Raw genomic sequence first — 19,933 nt, 5'->3', positions numbered from 1 at the left:
GTTAGTGGAGGCTCATCCACAAATGTTAGGAACTGTGGCCTTTGAAACATCGTCATTAGCTGGAGTGGGAATCATCAACACTCTTTACTTCCTCAAATTCAGTCAACATGAATGTATATCCAGGACACGCATACACATGCACACACTTTAGTAGATTACATGGAGGTGAATGGTGGTGTTATGAGCCGGTCGGTGGGAAGTCATTCAGTGCAGTACACTTCCAGGTATGACATCATTTTGTAATCTCAGCCATTTTTGATGATGACGATAATAAATGACCACCTGTCTTCTCTTTCTCTCTTTCGTCTGATTTTCAGAAGAACAAGGAAGGAAAAAGGGCAGTGAAAAGGAGAGCAGAAGACCAGGGGGCGAACGGAAAAGAAAGAAGAAGTAGAAACAGGGTAAAAATAAGACGAGCCAAAGAAAGGAGTGCAACCGTCAGCACTCACCCCACAGAGTATAAAGACAGAAAGGAGAAGAAGAGATGAAGCCACTAAAGAGACAGAGGGGATGCTCTCCCCCCTCCACGCGGGCCAAAGGGGGGAAGAAGAGAGGGGCGACAGAGACCCCCCCAGAGAGGGACAACAGGAACAAACTCAGGAAGGAGAACCAAGACGGACAGCCTCAATCCATGACCCCCGCCCACTTGCTACGGAAACAATCCAGAACCTCCTCTGACAGCTCTCAGCGGGAGCCAATCAGAGGCAGTGAATCCCCAAAGAAGGAGGGACCTAGAGAGCAGGTGCTGCCAAGGCAACCTGAAGATAAAGAGAAGACCGAGGACAGCAGAGGGGGGGTTGGGGGGAAACCAGGGGGGCCTAACAGCACCCCCACCTCCTCCCATAACAACATCCTCACCATCCCCACCCCCACTACCAGTCCCAGCCCTACCTCCATGTCCAGTAGGAAAACAGCCACCTTCAAGGCCAGAGTCCCCAAGAAGAAGTACATTGCTGAACACTATGCTGGTAGCAACGCGCCCAGCCTCCCCTTCAACCCTGCCCCCATGCACAACAGCCACAGTAACTACAGTAGTACTAGCAGTAGTATTAACATCATCAACAGCAGTAGTACTAACAGTAATAACAGTAGTAATACCATTAGTAACAGTAGTAGGACCAACACTACTATTAATGGTATTAACAGTGGTACTAACAGCATAAGTAACAGCATTAGTAACAGCATTAGTAACAGCATTAGTAACAGCCATAGTAGCAGCTCAGTCAGCCACTCGTTAGCCCCCAGTGTGTCCAATGAGGAGAGGAGGGTAGCCGCTAGCAGCCACAGCCATGGCCCGGGGGAACAGGGAATGACAGGGGCCTCCATAGGGCCCAACAATGGTACTGTGGCCCCCCAGGACAGAGAAGGAGACCCCCAGGGTGGGGAGACAGAGGCAGAGGGGGCCCCTAACTCAGTACGCTCCGTATCCACGGATACAGCCAGTGAGCACGATCTGGAGGTGAACTCCCAGCCCAGTACCAGCCCTGCTAGAGCCCCCCACCATGGCAGCCTGCCCCCTTACTCTGCTACTACCTCCCAGCCCGGCACCGGCCCCAACCAGAGCCACAGAAAGGGCAGTCTGTCCGGGGCGGATGCTCTGGCCAAAGGCCTGAAGAACCAGAGAGTTCTAGCCCGCTGTCGATGGAGAGACAGACTTAACGGAGAGCAAGGTGGGAGGGAGAGAGAGAGGGATGGACCCCTGTCTCCTATGTTCCGGGCTGGGGTGGTGCGGCGGGTGAGTGGGGGCAGCGCTGATATCCAGCTGCAGGGGGAGGAGGGGATACTCTGTTACCCCTTTCAGGGGGGGACCGCACACCCGGAGGGGGAGGAGACGAGCGTGGAGTTCATCCTGGACGCCCCTCCACCCGGCACGGCGTCCGTGGCCATCGGGACACGCGTATGTGTGCCTTTCGGAGGGGGAGGGGGGCGAGATGGGGGTGAACAGGGGACACCTCAGCTATACAGAGAAGGGGTGCTGTCCCAGGTAGACCCCCACCCTGCCGTGTCGTTCCCCTACAGGGTGCTACTGTGTGAGGATCTAGAGGCGCTGGAGAATGGAGGGAGGGAGGAGGAGGAGAAGAGGAGGAGGGCGCAGGCCCAGGCAGTATGGGTGTCCAGACAGAGCCTGAGGCTGCTGACTCCCCCCTGGGAACTGCCTCACCCAGAGAGGGAGAGAGAGAGGGAGAGAGAGAGGGAGGAGAGGGAGAGGAGGGAGGAGATGGAGGTGGAGAGGGAGGTGTGCCAGCTGAGTATTGGGATGGCGCTGGGTGGGCCGATGGGAGCGGGGGTGAGGTTGGTGCATAGCTTCTCTCCAGATGGGGTGGTGGGGGGGCATCACTATGGAAACGTCCCGCCCCACCCCTCCTCATTGGTAACGACCAGCGTTGTCACCATCACTGGAGACGGTTACCCTGACAGAGAAATAGAACAAGAGAGGGAACAAGAGAGACAGAAACAGCCCCAAACACCAGAGGATGACATGGAGATGTCTAGGTTCACTATGGGTACCCAGCATCGCCACATCCTCTCCAAGCCCCTCCTCGGGGGGCACAGCTACCCCTCCTCCCAACACATGGTCCAGGGCCTGGGCACGCCACTGGGCTCTCACCTGTCCTCCCTCACCTTGCCTGGCCCCAAGGCCCTGGGCATGACCCCCCCACCACACCTACCCCCTTCCAAGAGTGCCCTGGTCCCCCTGGACAAGACCCCCTCCCAGATCCCCACCCCTAACCCTGGAGGGGGGTCTACCTCCTCCTCAGCCTCCTCCTCGCGCTCCCGCACCCCCCTGTCGGCCGCCCTGCAGAAGTACAAGAAGGGGGACGTGGTGTGCACCCCTAACGGTATACGCAAGAAGTTCAACGGCAAGCAGTGGAGACGCCTCTGTTCCAGAGAGGGCTGTATGAAGGAGTCCCAGAGACGAGGCTACTGCTCACGCCACCTCTCCATGAGAACTAAAGAGATGGAGGGAGCGGGAGGAGGGGGAGAGAGGGACAGGGGGAGAGGAGGAGGGGGGAGCAGTTCGGGGACGGTCACCCCCTCAGACCTGCGTGGGTTTGACTGGGATGAGACGTCCAGAGACAGCAGCGAGGCCAGCAGTAGAGGAGACTCCCGCCCTCGGCTGGTGCTGCCCTCCCTCCTACCCCATGACTTCTCCAGGTTTGACTTTGACGAGTGTGAGGCAGCAACCATGCTGGTGTCTCTGGGCAGCTCTCACTCTGGGACCCCCTCCTTCTCCCCAATCTCCAACCAGTCCCCTTTCTCCCCCGCCCCCTCGCCCTCACCCTCCCCCCTCTTCGGATTCCGTCCTGCCAACTTCTCCCCCATCACCGCCTCCTCCGTCCTCCCCCCTCCTCGTAGACACAGACACCCCAGTGCCACTGGGGGCAAGCTGAGCACCCCTGGGGGGGCAGAGAGGGAGAGGCATACCTCAGGGGTCCAACCGTCCTTCCACACTAACCTGACCTTCACTGTCCCCATGAGCCCTAGCAAACGCAAAATAGATGTTCCTCCTCCCCGCCCTCCCTCCTCCCACCCCCACCACGACCACCCCCCCAAACCTGAGCTGGAACAGGCGGACCTGAACTCTGCCTCGTTCCCCGTCCTCTCCCCCCAGACCCCAGCACACACTCACGCTTACACACCCACCTTCTCCTGTCCCCGAGGGGTGAGCACACCAACCAGCATGCCCCCCTCCTCCCCCGCCACCTCCCCCCCTCCCCTCCTGGTGTCCCCAACTCCCCCCTCCCCTCCAGACTCAGGCCCCTGCCGTTTCCACCCCACATCCCAGCAGGCCTTGCGGGACTCTCCAGTGATCGTGCGGAACCCGGAGGTTCCTCTGGCCAAGTTCACAGAGCGTCCGTTAGGCCGTGGGGGGGGGGGAGTAGGTGATCCTAAGAGTCTTAACAGCGTTACTCCCCAGCCTGTCTCCACTCTCCAAGTCCCTGTACCCATCAACGCTGCTGCTGCCACAGCAACCAACGGCACCGTCCTCCTCCAGAGCCCCACCCCCACCTTGGTGCTGGTGTCATCCGCCCCGCCCTCCCTGACCTCCGTCACCCCCGGTTACCCTGCTTTGGCTTGCATCTCCATCTCTACCACGCCCCCCTCTTCGGGACCCCCCCTCACCAACCCAGCCAGCCCAGGGGAAGGGCGGGGTAGGACAGAGAGGACAGGCTCGTTTGGGGGGGAGGTTCAGCAGCCAGTGGCCTGTCACCCCTCTCCTACAGCCCTGCTGCCCCTCATACTGCCTGCAGAGAACCTGCACCCCACACCATGCAAAGACATCATCATCGGACGCCCCGGGACAGGTGAGACACACTGGGAGACAGCCTGGACATGAAGGGATGAGATGGGGTAGAGGTACAGGGGAGGGATGAGATGGGGTCGAAGAACTGGGAGGGATGAGATTTGGGAAGAGGAACTGAGAGGGATGAGATTTGGGTGAACTGGGAGGGATGAGTTTTGGGTGGAGGAACTGGGAGGGATGAGATTTGGGTGGAGGAACTGGGAGGGATGAGATTTGGGTGGAGGAACAGGGAGGGATGAGATTTGGGTAGAGGAACAGGGAGGGATGAGATTTGGGTAGAGGAACAGGGAGGGATGAGATTTGGGTAGAGGAACAGGGAGTGGGATGCAGGGGGGTGAGTGATGCTATGATTATAATGTTCTGATGATTTAATATGACTACTAGGCTTTGATTATTGTGTTGAACTCCAGGCGAGGACCTAGGTTGGCATCATGAAATGGAAGAGCTTTTGAAACGTGAATGCACGGTTTGTTGTAGCAGCAACAGCAGCATGAAAAATGGTTACTTCGTTTCATTTTCCACCAAATTCACATTTACGGAGCAGGGATTGACTTCTGGGCAGGTCATTTCTCGTTAAACAGCATGAATTTCGTGACATTTAGTGAAGGGAGGGTACTGGGATGTCTGGTCTGTTCAGCAGGGCTTTACGTTCTGTGCTATCCTTGCTCCTTGGGACCTCCCTACCCCATTGAAGTTGGCATTTTAAAATACTTTAGATTAGGGTAACAGTAGGGATTAAGGTTAGGTTTAGTTTAGGGACATCCCAAGGATCTCAGATAGCACTGACCCAGGGGTCAGAGTAGGGAAATCAGCTCAGTTTAAATGGGTATAAAATACAGGATATACTGTATGTAATGTAGGCCACATACGGACCGTTTCCCCCATCTCTCGCTGGGTGTGTGTGTGTCATCATTGTTTGAGACTGGGTTTAGATAGAGAGTGGGGAAGCCTCTGAAAGAGAGGATGGGAGGATGAATGTCATTTGGTGTTTTGTATTTCAGAGAATGCTACTGACATCCTCTCAGTCCCATCTCTGCAGTGCTGTCTGACTGTAATAAAGGGTACAGTCCCAGTTAGTATACGGTATGTAGGCTTCCACTGCACCAGTACGGTCAATTCTATCATTCTGGTGTGTGTGTGTGTTCTGGTGTGTGTGGGGGGGGTCTGTCTAAAGAGACAGAGGGATGGTTTGGTTAGCTGCTTTTCCCCAAAGGATATTATCTACTCATGCCACTTCAATGATGCGTTGTGTGAGCGTTTGTCTCTGTGTCATGTTGTATAGTATGAAGGGGTAAAATAAGGTCTGGGAGTTATATTTGAGAGAGTTGCGTTGGGCTCGTCCATTTTATAGTTGTGCGTGTTTGCATGCGCACGTTACAGTGCCAGAGTGCATGTGGGTGTGTAAAGAATCCTCTGTGCTTCAAGCGCCTGTTCCGGCTCTCTTTCTCTCTGTGTGTGTGTGTGATCAATAAACAGTGAATCAACATTTCTCCATCTGCGCTGGAGCAATGGTATGTCATTTAGATGGCCTGTTGTATTCAGTGTGATTGTATGTGTTGTAGGTCTAGCTATTTGTCTGTCTTTGCGAGACAAGTGTATGTGGGTGTTTTCTCTCTCTTGAGAGAAAGAGGGTGTGAGTTCTTGTTTGTGCATAGAGAAACTAGGGAGGTGTGTACTTACTGCGTAGTTACGATGAGCTTTGAGTGTAAATTACACATACGAACAGGCCTTTACAATACTGCTACACACACACAACGAATAGCCTATCATGTTGCAGATAAAAGTGACATTATATACACTGAACAGAAACAGAAACGCAACATGGAATAACTTCAAAGACTTTACTGAGTTACAGTTCATATAAGGAAATCAGTCAATTGAAATAAATAAATTAGGCCCTAATCTATGGATTTCTGTTAAGCGTGTGTAGCGGAGGCGAAGTCAGGTGCAGGAGAGCAGAGTGTAGCAAACAGGCGCACTTTAATTACGTTCCAAATTGATAGCACAATAAAAACATACAAGTGCCAAAACCACGGAAATAACAAAATGTAATACCACTGACAAACCACATAACAATAAACATTTACACACAAAGACATGATGGCAAACAGAGGGCTAAATACATGAAAACCAGGTGTGTATGGGACAAGACAAAACAAATGGACATATGGCAAATGGAGCGGCGATGGCTAGAAAGCCGGTGACGTCGATCGCCGAACGCAGCCTGAACAAGGAGAGGAGACTTGACAGCCGGCCTCGGGGACGACCCGGAGGGCGAGGCGCAGGGCGATCCGCAGCAGTTCAGGATCCAAAACATGCAACTGGAACCCAGCACCTCTCCTCCGGACCATACCCCTCCCACTCCATTAGGTACTGAAGGCCCGACGCCTCAAATCCAGGATGGAATGAACGATGTACACCGGGACCCCCTCGATGTCCAAAGGGGGAGGCGGGACCTCCCGCACCTCAGATTCCTGGAGTGGACCAGCCACCACCGGCCTGAGGAGAGACACATGGAACGAGGGGTTAATATGATAATCAGAGTGAAGCTGTAATCTGTAACATACCTCGTTCACCCTCCTCAGGACTTTGAAGGGCCCCACAAACTGCGGTCCCAGCTTCCGGCAGGGCAGGCGGAGGGGCAGGTTACGGGTCGAGAGCCAGACCCGGCCCCCCGATGCGAACACCAGGGTCTCACTGCGGTGACGGTCCGCGCTGACTTTCTGGCGACGTGTGGCTCGCTGGATGGAGGTGTACACGGGCAACCTCCCATATCTCCTCCACACACCTAAAACAGTCGTCCACCGCAGGAGTCTCGGGCTGACCCTGATGCCACAGCGCCAGAACCGGCTGGTACCCCAATACGCACTGAAAGGGGGAGAGGTTAGTGGAGGAGTGGCGAAGCGAGTTCTGTGCCATCTCGGCCCAGGGCACGAACGCCGCCTACTCCCCCGGCCGGTCCTGGCAATATGACCGCAGAAACCTGCCCATATCCTGGTTGACTCTCTACCTGCCCGTTACTCTCTGGGTGATAACCTGAGGTAAGGCTGATTGAGACCCCAGGCGTTCCATGAACACCTTCCAATCTCTCAATGTTAACTGGGGACCCCGATCCGACACTATATCCTCAGGCACCCTGTAGTGCCAAAAGACGTGAGTAAACAGGGCTTCCACAGTCTGTAGGGCCGTAGGAAGACCGGCCAGAGGGAGGAGGCGACAGGACTTAGAAAAACGATCCACAACGACCAGGATCATAGTGTCTCCCCGTGAAAGAGGAAGATCTGTTAGGAAATCCACTGACAGATGTGACCAAGGTCGTTGTGGAACGGGTAAGGGGTGTAGCTTACCTCTGGGCAGGTGTCTCGGAGCCTTACACTGGGCACACACCGAGCTGGAGGAAACATAAACCCTCATGTCCTTTGCCAAGGTGGGCCACCAGTACTTCCCAGTCAGACAGCGCACCGTCCGACCGATCCCCGGATGACCAGAGGAGGGAGACGTGTGGGCCCAATAGATCAACTGGTCACGGACAGGAGACGAAACGTACATACTGTACACCCAACGGGACACTGGAGGGGAGCGGCCTCTGTACGCAACGCCTGCTCAATGTCCGCATCCAGCTCTCAAACGACCGGCACTACTAGGCAGGAGGCCGAGAGTATGGGAGTCTGATCCATGGGCCGCTCCTCTGTGTCATATAGCCGGGACAGTGCGTCTGCCTTCTTATTCTGGGAACCTGATCTGTTGGATAGGGTAAACACAAAACGGGTAAAGAACACCTTGCCTGACGAGGATTCAGTCTCCTCGCTGCCCGGAAGTGTACTCCAGGTTGCGGTGGTCAGTCCAGATGAGGAACGGGTGTTTAGCCCCCTCAAGCCAATGTCTCCATGTCTTCAACGCTTTAACCACAGCCAACAACTCCCGGTCCCCCACATCATAGTTAGCTGGGCTGGGCTTCTTTGAGAAGAAAGCACAGGGGCGGTGTTTCGGTGGCGTACCCGAGCGCTGTGAGAGCACTGCTCCTATCCCAGCCTCGGAAGCGTCCACCTCCACTATAAATGCCAAAGAGGGATCCGGATGGGCACGGGAGCCGAAGTAAACAGAGCTCTTAGCTGCCCAAAAGCCCTGTCCGCCTCAGCCGACCACTGCAACCGTACAGGACCCCACTTCAGCAGTGAGGTAATGGGAGCAGCCACCTGGCCAAAACCCCGGTAGTAATGGGCAAACCCTAAAAAGCGCTACACCTCCTTTACCGTGGTGGAAGTTGGTCAATTACGCATGGCTGCAATGCGGTCACTCTCCATCTCCACCCCTGATGTGGAAATGCGATACCCTGGGAAGGAGACAGCCTGCTGAAAGAACAGGCATTTCTCTGCCTTGACATACAGGTCATGCTCGTCCAAGTACCTTGTGCACCAAGGACACATGCTCGGTGCGTGTAGCGGAGTATATCAGAATGTCATCGATATACACCACTACACCCTGCCCGCCGAAAGCCAGTGACGTCGATCGCCGAACGCCGCCCGAACAAGGAAAAGAGCCGACTTCGGCGGAAGTCGCGACAATTTCAAATGACTGGCCAGGGGTCCAGCCATAGAGGAGCCAGGCCCAGCCAATTAGAATGAGTTTTTCCCACAAAAGGGCTTTATTAGAGACAGAAATACTCCTCATTATCATCAGCTGTCTGGGTGGCTGGTCTCAGATGATCCCCCAGGTAAAGAAGCTGGATGTGGAGTTCCTGGGCTGGCATGGTTATACGTGGTCTGTAGTTGTGAGGCCGGTTGGACGTACTGCTAAATTCTCTAAAACGAGGCGGCTTATGGTAGAGAAATTTACATTAAATTCTCTGGCAACAGCTCTGGTGGCCATTCCTGCAGTCAGCATGCCAATTGACAAAACTGCACATTTTAGAAGTGGCCAAGTAAATATATATATATTTTATAACATTACATACTTTCACACTGGGCAGGTCACTTATAAGATGATTCCAGCCCCCCCTCCCCTCCCCTCCATTATCTACTGAATGTGTCACGCCCTGAATTAGTTATCTTTGTTTTCTTTATTATTTTGGTTAGGTCAGGGTGTGACGGGGGTGGGTGGTTTGTTTTAGTTTTTGTATTGTCTAGGGGATTTTGTTTGTCTAGGGGTTTTTGTAAGTCTAGGTCTATATGTCTATGGTTGCCTAGATTGGTTCTCAATTAGAGGCAGCTGTTTATCGTTGTCTCTGATTGGGGACCATATTTAGGTAGCCATATTCCTTGAGTAGTTTGTGGGTTCTTGGTATATGTTTAGTTGCCTGTCTACACTACGCATATTAGCTTCACGGTTCGTTTTGATAGTTTGTTCAGTGTTCTTTCTTTAATTAAAGAAGTATGTACGCTTACCACGCTGCGCCTTGGTCTCCTCCATACAACGACCGTGACAGAATGGCTGTACAATTGAGTTAGTTGGTAGAACTCCAGCTTTGGCTAGAGGTGATATGTGACAGAGAAGGGAGGAGGAGGAGTGAGTCAGGTAAATTAGATTGAACTCTGTTGAAGAAGTGAGTCAGAAGGATGAGTTTTCTGCAGCTTCCTTCCCCTATTTCCACTCCTCCTTCCACCCATCCAATACAATGTTCCATTTATTCATGTTTATTATCGTCACACACTAAAGCCACAGTCTGGGATTTGTGTTTCAGCCTAACAGTATCCCTGCCACTCGGTTTGGTGAGCTGAGGGATGGAGCTGGGAAATGTAACCACACTCAAACTCAGACGGAACTCTGGATTCAGGGACTGCGTGTGTGTTTGTAACTCAAAGTTCATTTTATAAAGGGAGTAAGAGGGTCAATGTCAGAGCAGAGGGGAGTGCTGTAAAATTGATAGAACCATTGAGCGACTACATGAGAAAAGGATGAGGTGGAGGGAGAGAGGATGAAAGGGAAAAGTATGTCATATGTGCATGATGCATTGTAAGTCGTGTGTGTGTGTGTGTGTGTGTGTGTGTGTGTGTGTGTGTGTGCGCGCAACCACGCATCAATCATCAAACACCGGAAATGATGTGTACGTGCCAAATGTCTGTTGCCATGGCAACAAAGCAAACACTCCCATACACCAATGTACACACACAACATGCAGTACAAATAGATGCTGGCGCTACGCAGTTCCCCTTCCCTTCGCAGTCAGTGGAAGTGGAAAGACATAGTCCTGCCTCTTTCGGTTCATCTCTGACATTTTAGTTAACATTTGAACATGAACGCGAGACGAGAATTCGGATGTAGCTCTCTAAATTGATTTGTAGTTGTCAAATCTTTATTTCCAAGTTTGTACTGTTAATGTTACCACAGAACCTAGCCAGAAATACACATCACACAAAGTCATGGCAACTGTGTTTTTCTCATTACATTACATTACATTTTACATTTAAGTCATTTAGCAGACGCTCTTATCCAGAGCGACTTACAAATTGGTGCATTCACCTTATGACATCCAGTGGAACAGCCACTTTACAATAGTGCATCTAAATCTTTTAAGGGGGGAGAAGGATTACTTTATCCTATCCTAGGTATTCCTTAAAGAGGTGGGGTTTCAGGTGTCTCCGGAAGGTGGTGATTGACTCCGCTGTCCTGGCGTCGTGAGGGAGTTTGTTCCACCATTGGGGAGCCAGAGCAGTGAACAGTTTTGACTGGGCTGAGCGGGAACTGTACTTCCTCAGTGGTAGGGAGGCGAGCAGGCCAGAGGTGGATGAACGCAGTGCCCTTGTTTGGGTGTAGGGCCTGATCAGAGCCTGGAGGTACTGAGGTGCCGTTCCCCTCACAGCTCCGTAGGCAAGCACCATGGTCTTGTAGCGGATGCGAGCTTCAACTGGAAGCCAGTGGAGAGAGCGGAGGAGCGGGGTGACGTGAGAGAACTTGGGAAGGTTGAACACCAGACGGGCTGCGGCGTTCTGGATGAGTTGTAGGGGTTTAATGGCACAGGCAGGGAGCCCAGCCAACAGCGAGTTGCAGTAATCCAGACGGGAGATGACAAGTGCCTGGATTAGGACCTGCGCCGCTTCCTGTGTGAGGCAGGGTCGTACTCTGCGGATGTTGTAGAGCATGAACCTACAGGAACGGGCCACCGCCTTGATGTTAGTTGAGAACGACAGGGTGTTGTCCAGGATCACGCCAAGGTTCTTAGCGCTCTGGGAGGAGGACACAATGGAGTTGTCAACCGTGATGGCGAGATCATGGAACGGGCAGTCCTTCCCCGGAAGGAAGAGCAGCTCCGTCTTGCCGAGGTTCAGCTTGAGGTGGTGATCCGTCATCCACACTGATATGTCTGCCAGACATGCAGAGATGCGATTCGCCACCTGGTCATCAGAAGGGGGAAAGGAGAAGATTAATTGTGTGTCGTCTGCATAGCAATGATAGGAGAGACCATGTGAGGTTATGACAGAGCCAAGTGACTTGGTGTATAGCGAGAATAGGAGAGGGCCTAGAACAGAGCCCTGGGGGACACCAGTGGTGAGAGCGCGTGGTGAGGAGACAGATTTTCGCCACGCCACCTGGTAGGAGCGACCTGTCAGGTAGGACGCAATCCAAGCGTGGGCCGCGCCGGAGATGCCCAACTCGGAGAGGGTGGAGAGGAGGATCTGATGGTTCACAGTATCGAAGGCAGCCGATAGGTCTAGAAGGATGAGAGCAGAGGAGAGAGAGTTAGCTTTAGCAGTGCGGAGCGCCTCCGTGATACAGAGAAGAGCAGTCTCAGTTGAATGACTAGTCTTGAAACCTGACTGATTTGGATCAAGAAGGTCATTCTGAGAGAGATAGCGGGAGAGCTGGCCAAGGACGGCACGTTCAAGAGTTTTGGAGAGAAAAGAAATAAGGGATACTGGTCTGTAGTTGTTGACATCGGAGGGATCGAGTGTAGGTTTTTTCAGAAGGGGTGCAACTCTCGCTCTCTTGAAGATGGAAGGGACGTAGCCAGCGGTCAGGGATGAGTTGATGAGCGAGGTGAGGTGAGGTAAGGGAGAAGGTCTCCGGAAATGGTCTGGAGAAGAGAGGAGGGGATAGGGTTGAGCGGGCAGGTTGTTGGGCGGCCGGCCGTCACAAGACGCGAGATTTCATCTGGAGAGAGAGGGGAGAAAGAGGTCAGAGCACAGGGTAGGGCAGTGTGAGCAGAACCAGCGGTGTCGTTTGACTTAGCAAATGAGGATCGGATGTCGTCGACCTTCTTTTCAAAATGGTTGACGAAGTCATCTGCAGAGAGGGAGGGGGGAGGAGGATTCAGGAGGGAGGAGAAGGTGGCAAAGAGCTTCCTAGGGTTAGAGGCAGATGCTTGGAATTTAGAGTGGTAGAAAGTGGCTTTAGCAGCAGAGACAGAGGAGGAAAATGTAGAGAGGAGGGAGTGAAAGGATGCCAGGTCCGCAGGGAGGCGAGTTTTCCTCCATTTCCGCTCGGCTGCCCGGAGCCCTGTTCTGTGAGCTCGCAATGAGTCGTCGAGCCACGGAGCGGGAGGGGAGGACCGAGCCGGCCTGGAAGATAGGGGACATAGAGAGTCAAAGGATGCAGAAAGGGAGGAGAGGAGGGTTGAGGAGGCAGAATCAGGAGATAGGTTGGAGAAGGTTTGAGCAGAGGGAAGAGATGATAGGATGGAAGAGGAGAGAGTAGCGGGGGAGAGAGAGCGAAGGTTGGGACGGCGCGATACCATCCGAGTAGGGGCAGTGTGGGAAGTGCTGGATGAGAGCGAGAGGGAAAAGGATACAAGGTAGTGGTCGGAGACTTGGAGGGGAGTTGCAATGAGGTTAGTGGAAGAACAGCATCTAGTAAAGATGAGGTCGAGCGTATTGCCTGCCTTGTGAGTAGGGGGGGAAGGTGAGAGGGTGAGGTCAAAAGAGGAGAGGAGTGGAAAGAAGGAGGCAGAGAGGAATGAGTCAAAGGTAGACGTGGGAAGGTTAAAGTCGCCCAGAACTGTGAGAGGTGAGCCGTCCTCAGGAAAGGAGCTTATCAAGGCATCAAGCTCATTGATGAACTCTCCGAGGGGACCTGGAGGGCGATAAATGATAAGGATGTTAAGCTTGAAAGGGCTGGTAACTGTGACAGCATGAAATTCAAAGGAGGCGATAGACAGATGGGTAAGGGGAGAAAGAGAGAATGACCACTTGGGAGAGATGAGGATCCCGGTGCCACCACCCCGCTGACCAGAAGCTCTCGGGGTGTGCGAGAACACGTGGGCGGACGAAGAGAGAGCAGTAGGAGTAGCAGTGTTATCTGTGGTGATCCATGTTTCCGTCAGTGCCAAGAAGTCGAGGGACTGGAGGGAGGCATAGGCTGAGATGAACTCTGCCTTGTTGGCCGCAGATCGGCAGTTACAGAGGCTACCGGAGACCTGGAACTCCACGTGGGTCGTGCGCGCTGGGACCACCAGATTAGGGTGGCCGCGGCCACGCGGTGTGGAGCATTTGTATGGTCTGTGCAGAGAGGAGAGAACAGGGATAGATAGACACATAGTTGACAGGCTACAGAAGAGGCTACGCTAATGCAAGGAGATTGGAATGACAAGTGGACTAAACGTCTAGAATGTTCAGAAAGTTAAGCTTACGTAGCAAGAATCTTATTGACTAAAATGATTAAAATGACACAGTACTGCTGAAGTAGGCTAGCTGGCAGTGGCTGCGTTGTTGACTTTGTAGGCTAGCTGGCAGTGGCTGCGTTGTTGACACTACACTAATCAAGTCGTTCCGTTGAGTGTAATAGTTTCTACAGTGCTGCTATTCGGGGGCTAGCTGGCTAGCTAGCAGTGTTGATTACGTTACGTTGCGTTAAAAGAACGACAATAGCTGGCTAGCTAACCTAGAAAATCGCTCTAGACTACACAATTATCTTTGATACACAGACGGCTATGTAGCTAGCTATGTAGCTAGCTACGATCAAACAAATCAAACCGTTGTGCTGTAATGAAATGAAATGAAAATGTGATACTACCTGTGGAGCGAAGCGGAATGCGACCGGGTTGTTGAGTGCGGAAGTTCTATTCAGTAGATGTTGGCTAGCTGTTGGCTAGCTAGCAGTGTCTCCTACGTTAAGGACGACAAATAGCTGGCTAGCTAACCTCGGTAAATTAAGATAATCACTCTAAGACTACACGCTCTAAACTACACAATTATCTTGGATACGAAGACAGCAAAGACAACTATGTATCTAGCTAACACTACACTAATCAAGTCGTTCAGTTGAGTGTAATAGTTTCTACAGTGCTGCTATTCGGTAGACGGTGGACGTTTGCTAGCTGGCTAGCTGCTGGGCAGATATACGAAATACGAAGTTGCAATAGAAGTGCTGACTGTTTCACTTTGTTGTCCTCTTTCTTTTCCTTTTTCTTCTGTCCTTCTTTTGTCCTTATTTTGTCTTCCTTTCTTCTGTTAACTAGATATTTTTTGTTGTTATTCTTTGTAAGCTAGCTAGCTTCTTCCAGGAGAGTCCCTAGCAACTGCTTAGCAACAAGTAAACAATTCTGCTAGCAATTCAGCTAGCTAAGATAACTGTACAATTTTATGAAAAATAGTTAATTTTTCAAAAGCCTGTCTTTTTTGGTTTGTTCCTTGTTTTGTCTTCTATTGAGTCTTGCAGTTTTCTCTTGATTTTTTCCGATTTTTTCACTCTAAAAAAACATTCTCAGTCTCTTTTACCTGCTAAGGACAATTTGCTTTACATCATATGGAACATCATGGACGCATAAATAGTACTCTGATAAACAACTTAGGCCTCAACATTACATTCCCATTTTGACACGCCTACTCTAATATTTTGATTTCAGAATCTGACTGTTCTCTAAATAATTCAAATCAACGGTTTCACTTCTTATTCTAGTTGTGCTCCACCTTTAAAGTGACCACCTACAGCAGTAGCCTAGTTCTGGCCAGGCCCGGTCAAACAAGGTTATGCTGTTACTTTCTGGAATACAAATCTACTGTATGTAGCATGAATGAACCTTTTGTAGTGAGGTTGGGACTGTGCGTGTGGTTGGTGCGTGCTTCATACAGAGTCTATTAGAACTAAATGATCCTTCTCAGCCCTGTGTTAGTTAGTGGACCCTGTTAGTTTCTCAGAGCCAAATGGAAACTCCAGCTTTCTCTGTGATTATGAGGTGAAATCTGGATAGTCAATGCTTCACGGCCAGCCTGACTGGGCTTAGTGCCGTCACACACACCTACCCAACAGCAGGCTGGCAGACACAGACACCCAAATCTGGGCACACAAACACACCCAACATAGGGCACTCACTTATACACACACAACACAGGGCACTCACTTATACGCACACAACCAGCACAGGGCACTCACTTATACACACACACCCAACACAGGGCACTCACTTATACACACACACCAAACAAAGGGCACTCTCTTATACACACACACACCCAAGACAGGGCACTCACTTATACACACACACACACCTAAAACAGAGTACTCACTTATACACACACACCCAACAGAGGGTACTCACTTATACACACACACCATACACAGGGCACTCTCTTATACACACACACCATACACAAGGCACTCACTTATACACACACACCCAACACAGGGCACTCACTTATGCACTTATACACACACAACACAGGGAACTCACTTATACACACACCCAACACAGGGCACTCACTTATACACACACCCAACACAGGGAACTCACTTATACACACACACACCCAACACAGGGCACTCACTTATACAAACCCAACACAGGGCACTCACTTATACACACACCCAACACAGGGCACTCACTTATACACACACACACTCAGGAAAAGCAACTGGAGACTCGTCTCTTCCCCTCTTCTTTCTCTGTCTCGCTCTGCCTTTCCCAAACCACAAAAAGTGCCCATTCTCCATGTTAACCCTTCGCTCCATCGCACTGCAGTCTCCTCCTCTCCCTCTCGCCATCCTGGTCTACCCGGATACAGATATCCGGGAATAACAACCCCCCCCCCTCCTCCTTTACGTAACACTTAAAGCCCCGCACTGGCTCCCAGACCATGGCAACAGACTACCACACATCTGGTTAGACTAACACTCATTCATATCGTGATAGTTATATTACTGTGTATATATAGTCAAATACACAAGGGCAGGCTTATGCGTCACTATTGTACTTCATAAAACATATCTATTTTTTTTTGGGGGGGGGGGTCTAAAAAGTGAATTTTTAATGTTCCTCTGAAGTACAGGTGCTCTCCGACCTAAGTTAGACTTAGCTTTACTTTAGGAGAGGAGTTTTAATTTTAGGGAGGTCGAACATCTCTCTTCCCGCTCTCTTCTTCTCTCTCCTGCTCAAGTGTTTTCCCAGGTTGTCTGGCATGGCTCTGTCCGTCTGCTGGTGCTTTATCTGCTGGCTCATACTGCCTCCATGTGGACAAACACACACATTACATCTCAGCCACAGAACAGGGACAGGGGAGGACGGTGCACCGAGACGCTGATCTGGTGTCAGTTTGGTGTGTTCCCCCCTATAATGGTTAGGCTTTGGCAATGTTGAGTTGATCCTAGATCAGTGGCTAGGGAGTGGGAACAGGAGAAGTACTGTGCTCTTGAACAGGGTAATGCTCAATGTTAGTGCGCATGTGTCCTGTGTCTGTAAATAACAGACGACAAAGCGCTCGACTGTCGATGGTGGATATGTGTGTACCGAAGAACACTGAGCATCTCTTGTACCCATGTCCATGATTTGTCTGGGCAGGCTGGATCACACACTGAAACACACACAGCTTATGGTCTCAGGAAAGCTTCAGGTTGACGTGGCGCACACTAGTTCTGTTTTTTACAGAAGCTGAATTCCATGATTTGATTACTCATGAATAGATGACATCATAACGCTCTGTCTCTAGGGAAGACACAGAGGCCAGGTGGAGGGTGGTGTGTGTTGTGGTGCGTTCAGGGGGCCATTGGTCTCCACAAGTGACATGGGGACCTGTGCCCAACATGACTGTTACTGTGGAGGGTGGCAAATCGAGTTATAATTGGGATAGAGCAAATGACTAGTAGGAGGAAGGAGAGAGAGGGGGAGAGATGGATTTGGGGAGTGGGAGAAAGAGGCGAGAGAGGGAGAGACTGTGGTGTGCCCCTATATGTGATGTCAGGTGGGAGTCAGGGTGAGTGTTGGAGGGAGAGAGAGAGAGAGAGTGTGGCATGCCCCTATATGTGATGCCAGGTGGGAGTCAGGGTGGGTGTTGGAGGGAGATAGAGGCGAGAGAGAGAGAGTGTGGTGTGCCCCTATATGTGATGCCAGGTGGGAGTCAGGGTGGGTGTTGGAGGGAGATAGAGGCGAGAGAGAGAGTGTGTGGCGTGCCCCTATATGTGATGCCAGGTGGGAGTCAGGGTGGGTGTTGGAGGGAGAAAGAGGAGAGAGAGAGAGAGAGAGTGTGGCGTGCCCCTATATGTGATGCCAGGTGGGAGTCAGGGTGGGTGTTGGAGGGAGAAAGAGGAGAGAGAGAGAGAGTGTGGCGTGCCCCTATATGTGATGCCAGGTGGGAGTCAGGGTGGGTGTTGGAGGGAGAAAGAGGAGAGAGAGAGAGACTGTGGCGTGCCCCTATATGTGATGCCAGGTGGGAGTCAGGGTGGGTGTTGGAGGGGGCGGAAAGTGAGGGACTTCACGTAGAGCCTCATGTCAGAGAACCGGAAACACCTTCAGAGAAACTGGACATAAACGCACAGACACACACACACCTGCAGCACAGATCAACACCCAGTACAATGTGAAGATATTCCTGTACACACAGAGTATTATGCAGTCCCTCAATATGTAGCTTTTGGTTCGATGAGAACAAACTCCTACACAGATACGGTGCAGAGCTCCACCAATCAGAGACAGGAGAGGGAGATCGTTAAGCTTAGCTGAAGTGGTCTCTCTCTTTCGAGATTTTCTCCCTTTAATTTCAACACTCTCCTCTCCATGTCCTTCCATTTTGTCCTGTGGACTAGTAGTTTGTCACTATTCAGTCAAGTCTGCATGGTGATCTATTAGGTCTCTCAGAGGTAGGGGAGTATTCAGCCCAAGTGATCTCATAATTCTAGGTTTAGTCTATCCTCAATTTAATGGCTTGAATGTCTATTGATAATCTCTTGTATTTCCTGCCTGTTCTGTGATCTGTCTTCACCCGCGTGCTGCTTCATTTGTTGCTACCCAACATTCTTTCCTACCAAACATAAATGTGTGTCACAGCCTACATAGCAAAATGACTCTTGTATAACTTGCATATGTTAAAGCCCCCATGTAGTCTTTTTATTTTTATATCATCACTGTGGGCCCAATTCAGACATAGGAAATGTATACCTTTCCTACACACGCCTTTCCTCAGTAGTTGGTATTCACACTTACCTTATGCCAGGTACATAACAGGCTTTTCCGGCGTGGTTCCCTTGTGCGCTCTGAATGCATTTTATTCAACCGCTGAAAACCCACCCACTTGCCTGCCAACAGATTTTGTCGTTGAGTTTTGATTCAATGTATCTAAAGCCATCCCTTTAAATGTGGCACCTTTAATTAGAATTGTCTCGACAGACTATATGGATGGAACAGTTCAGATTATTAGGGATCAATGAAAGAAAGACATGACAATACGTGTATATTCATCTCTGTTTCATCATCTTGTAGATGATTTAGGGTTAGGGAAGCATTTATAAACTCATAAAAAACTGGTTTGTAGAGCCTTTACGCACAAAATATACTGAATAAAAATATAATACGCGATAATTTCAAAGATTTTACTGAGTTACAGTTCATAGAAGGAAATCAGTTAATTGTATACATTCATTAGGTTCTGATCTATGTATTTCACATTACTGGGAATATAGATATCCATCGGTTGATCACAGATACCTTTCATTTTAAAAAGTAGGGCCGTGGATCAGAAAACCAGTCAGTAGATGTTGATCACCATTTGCCTCATGCAGCACGACACATTTCCTTTGCATAGAGTTGATCAGGCTGTTGATTGTGGCCTGCGTTGATATTTTTGTTCAGTGTAGTTTAATAAGTGTACCCTCAGGGACAGGGCTGTAACCTCCCCTCTCTCCCTCTGTCGCTCTCTGTAGCGGTTTATATGTATTGACATGGTCAGAGCTCAGGTCAGTTTCAAAGCTGCAGTCTCTCACTTTTTTGGTCGAGGTCGGGTCTAATGCCCATTAGTTTATCCGTTCGCTTAACGCCACAGGCTTGGGCATTCCCATTACAGAAGTGACTCCCTCAGAGACTGGGGAGAAAATCCCAGCTGAATGGACAACACAATGAATGACAGATTAGAACACTTCAAAGAATAAGGCTGTTTCGACTGCCATTTAAATGTTGATGAAGTTAATCTTTCAATTTTTCCTGAATTTTTCATTTAAGCAAAAAGGTAGGATGTTGTTGACAGTAGCTGAGAGCAGATACTGTATGTCTGTCTTTCAGTAGTGGTTCTGGAACGTTGATAGAAGTTCTTTACTATGACAACAACATCTGCCTGTTCTGAGCTAGTCGCGCTCACTGTGACCTTATTGGCTGGCTCCCAAAGCTCCCTGTGAGATGACTGGCTAGAAGAGGGAGATTAGACCCTCCCTCTATTGTATTTGAACAGAACACTTCAAATAAAATGTACACTGTGCTGGAGGGTATTAGATACA

General features: G+C 50.7%; 1 protein-coding gene across 5 annotated transcripts in view; it reads left to right on the top strand.

Moving 5' to 3' along the window:
- Positions 1-19,933, top strand: part of LOC118372996 (protein capicua homolog) — a 79,526-nt gene that overhangs the window by 27,228 nt on the left and 32,365 nt on the right. For 4 of the 5 annotated variants that reach the window (XR_008088108.1, XM_052490078.1, XM_052490077.1 and 1 more), the window contains exon 2: positions 318-4,307. Coding sequence is in view for 4 of the 5 variants with exons in the window: in XM_052490078.1 (XP_052346038.1) it covers positions 485-4,307 (3,823 nt within the window). In the remaining variant the exon portion in view is untranslated. The remainder of the gene's footprint in view (positions 1-317; positions 4,308-19,933) is intronic. The other variant, XM_052490076.1, reaches the window with a different exon arrangement.

Source organism: Oncorhynchus keta, chromosome 31, assembly GCF_023373465.1.
Source record: "Oncorhynchus keta strain PuntledgeMale-10-30-2019 chromosome 31, Oket_V2, whole genome shotgun sequence".
Lineage (NCBI taxonomy): Eukaryota > Metazoa > Chordata > Actinopteri > Salmoniformes > Salmonidae > Oncorhynchus > Oncorhynchus keta.
This window is presented reverse-complemented; position numbering and strand designations above follow the sequence as displayed.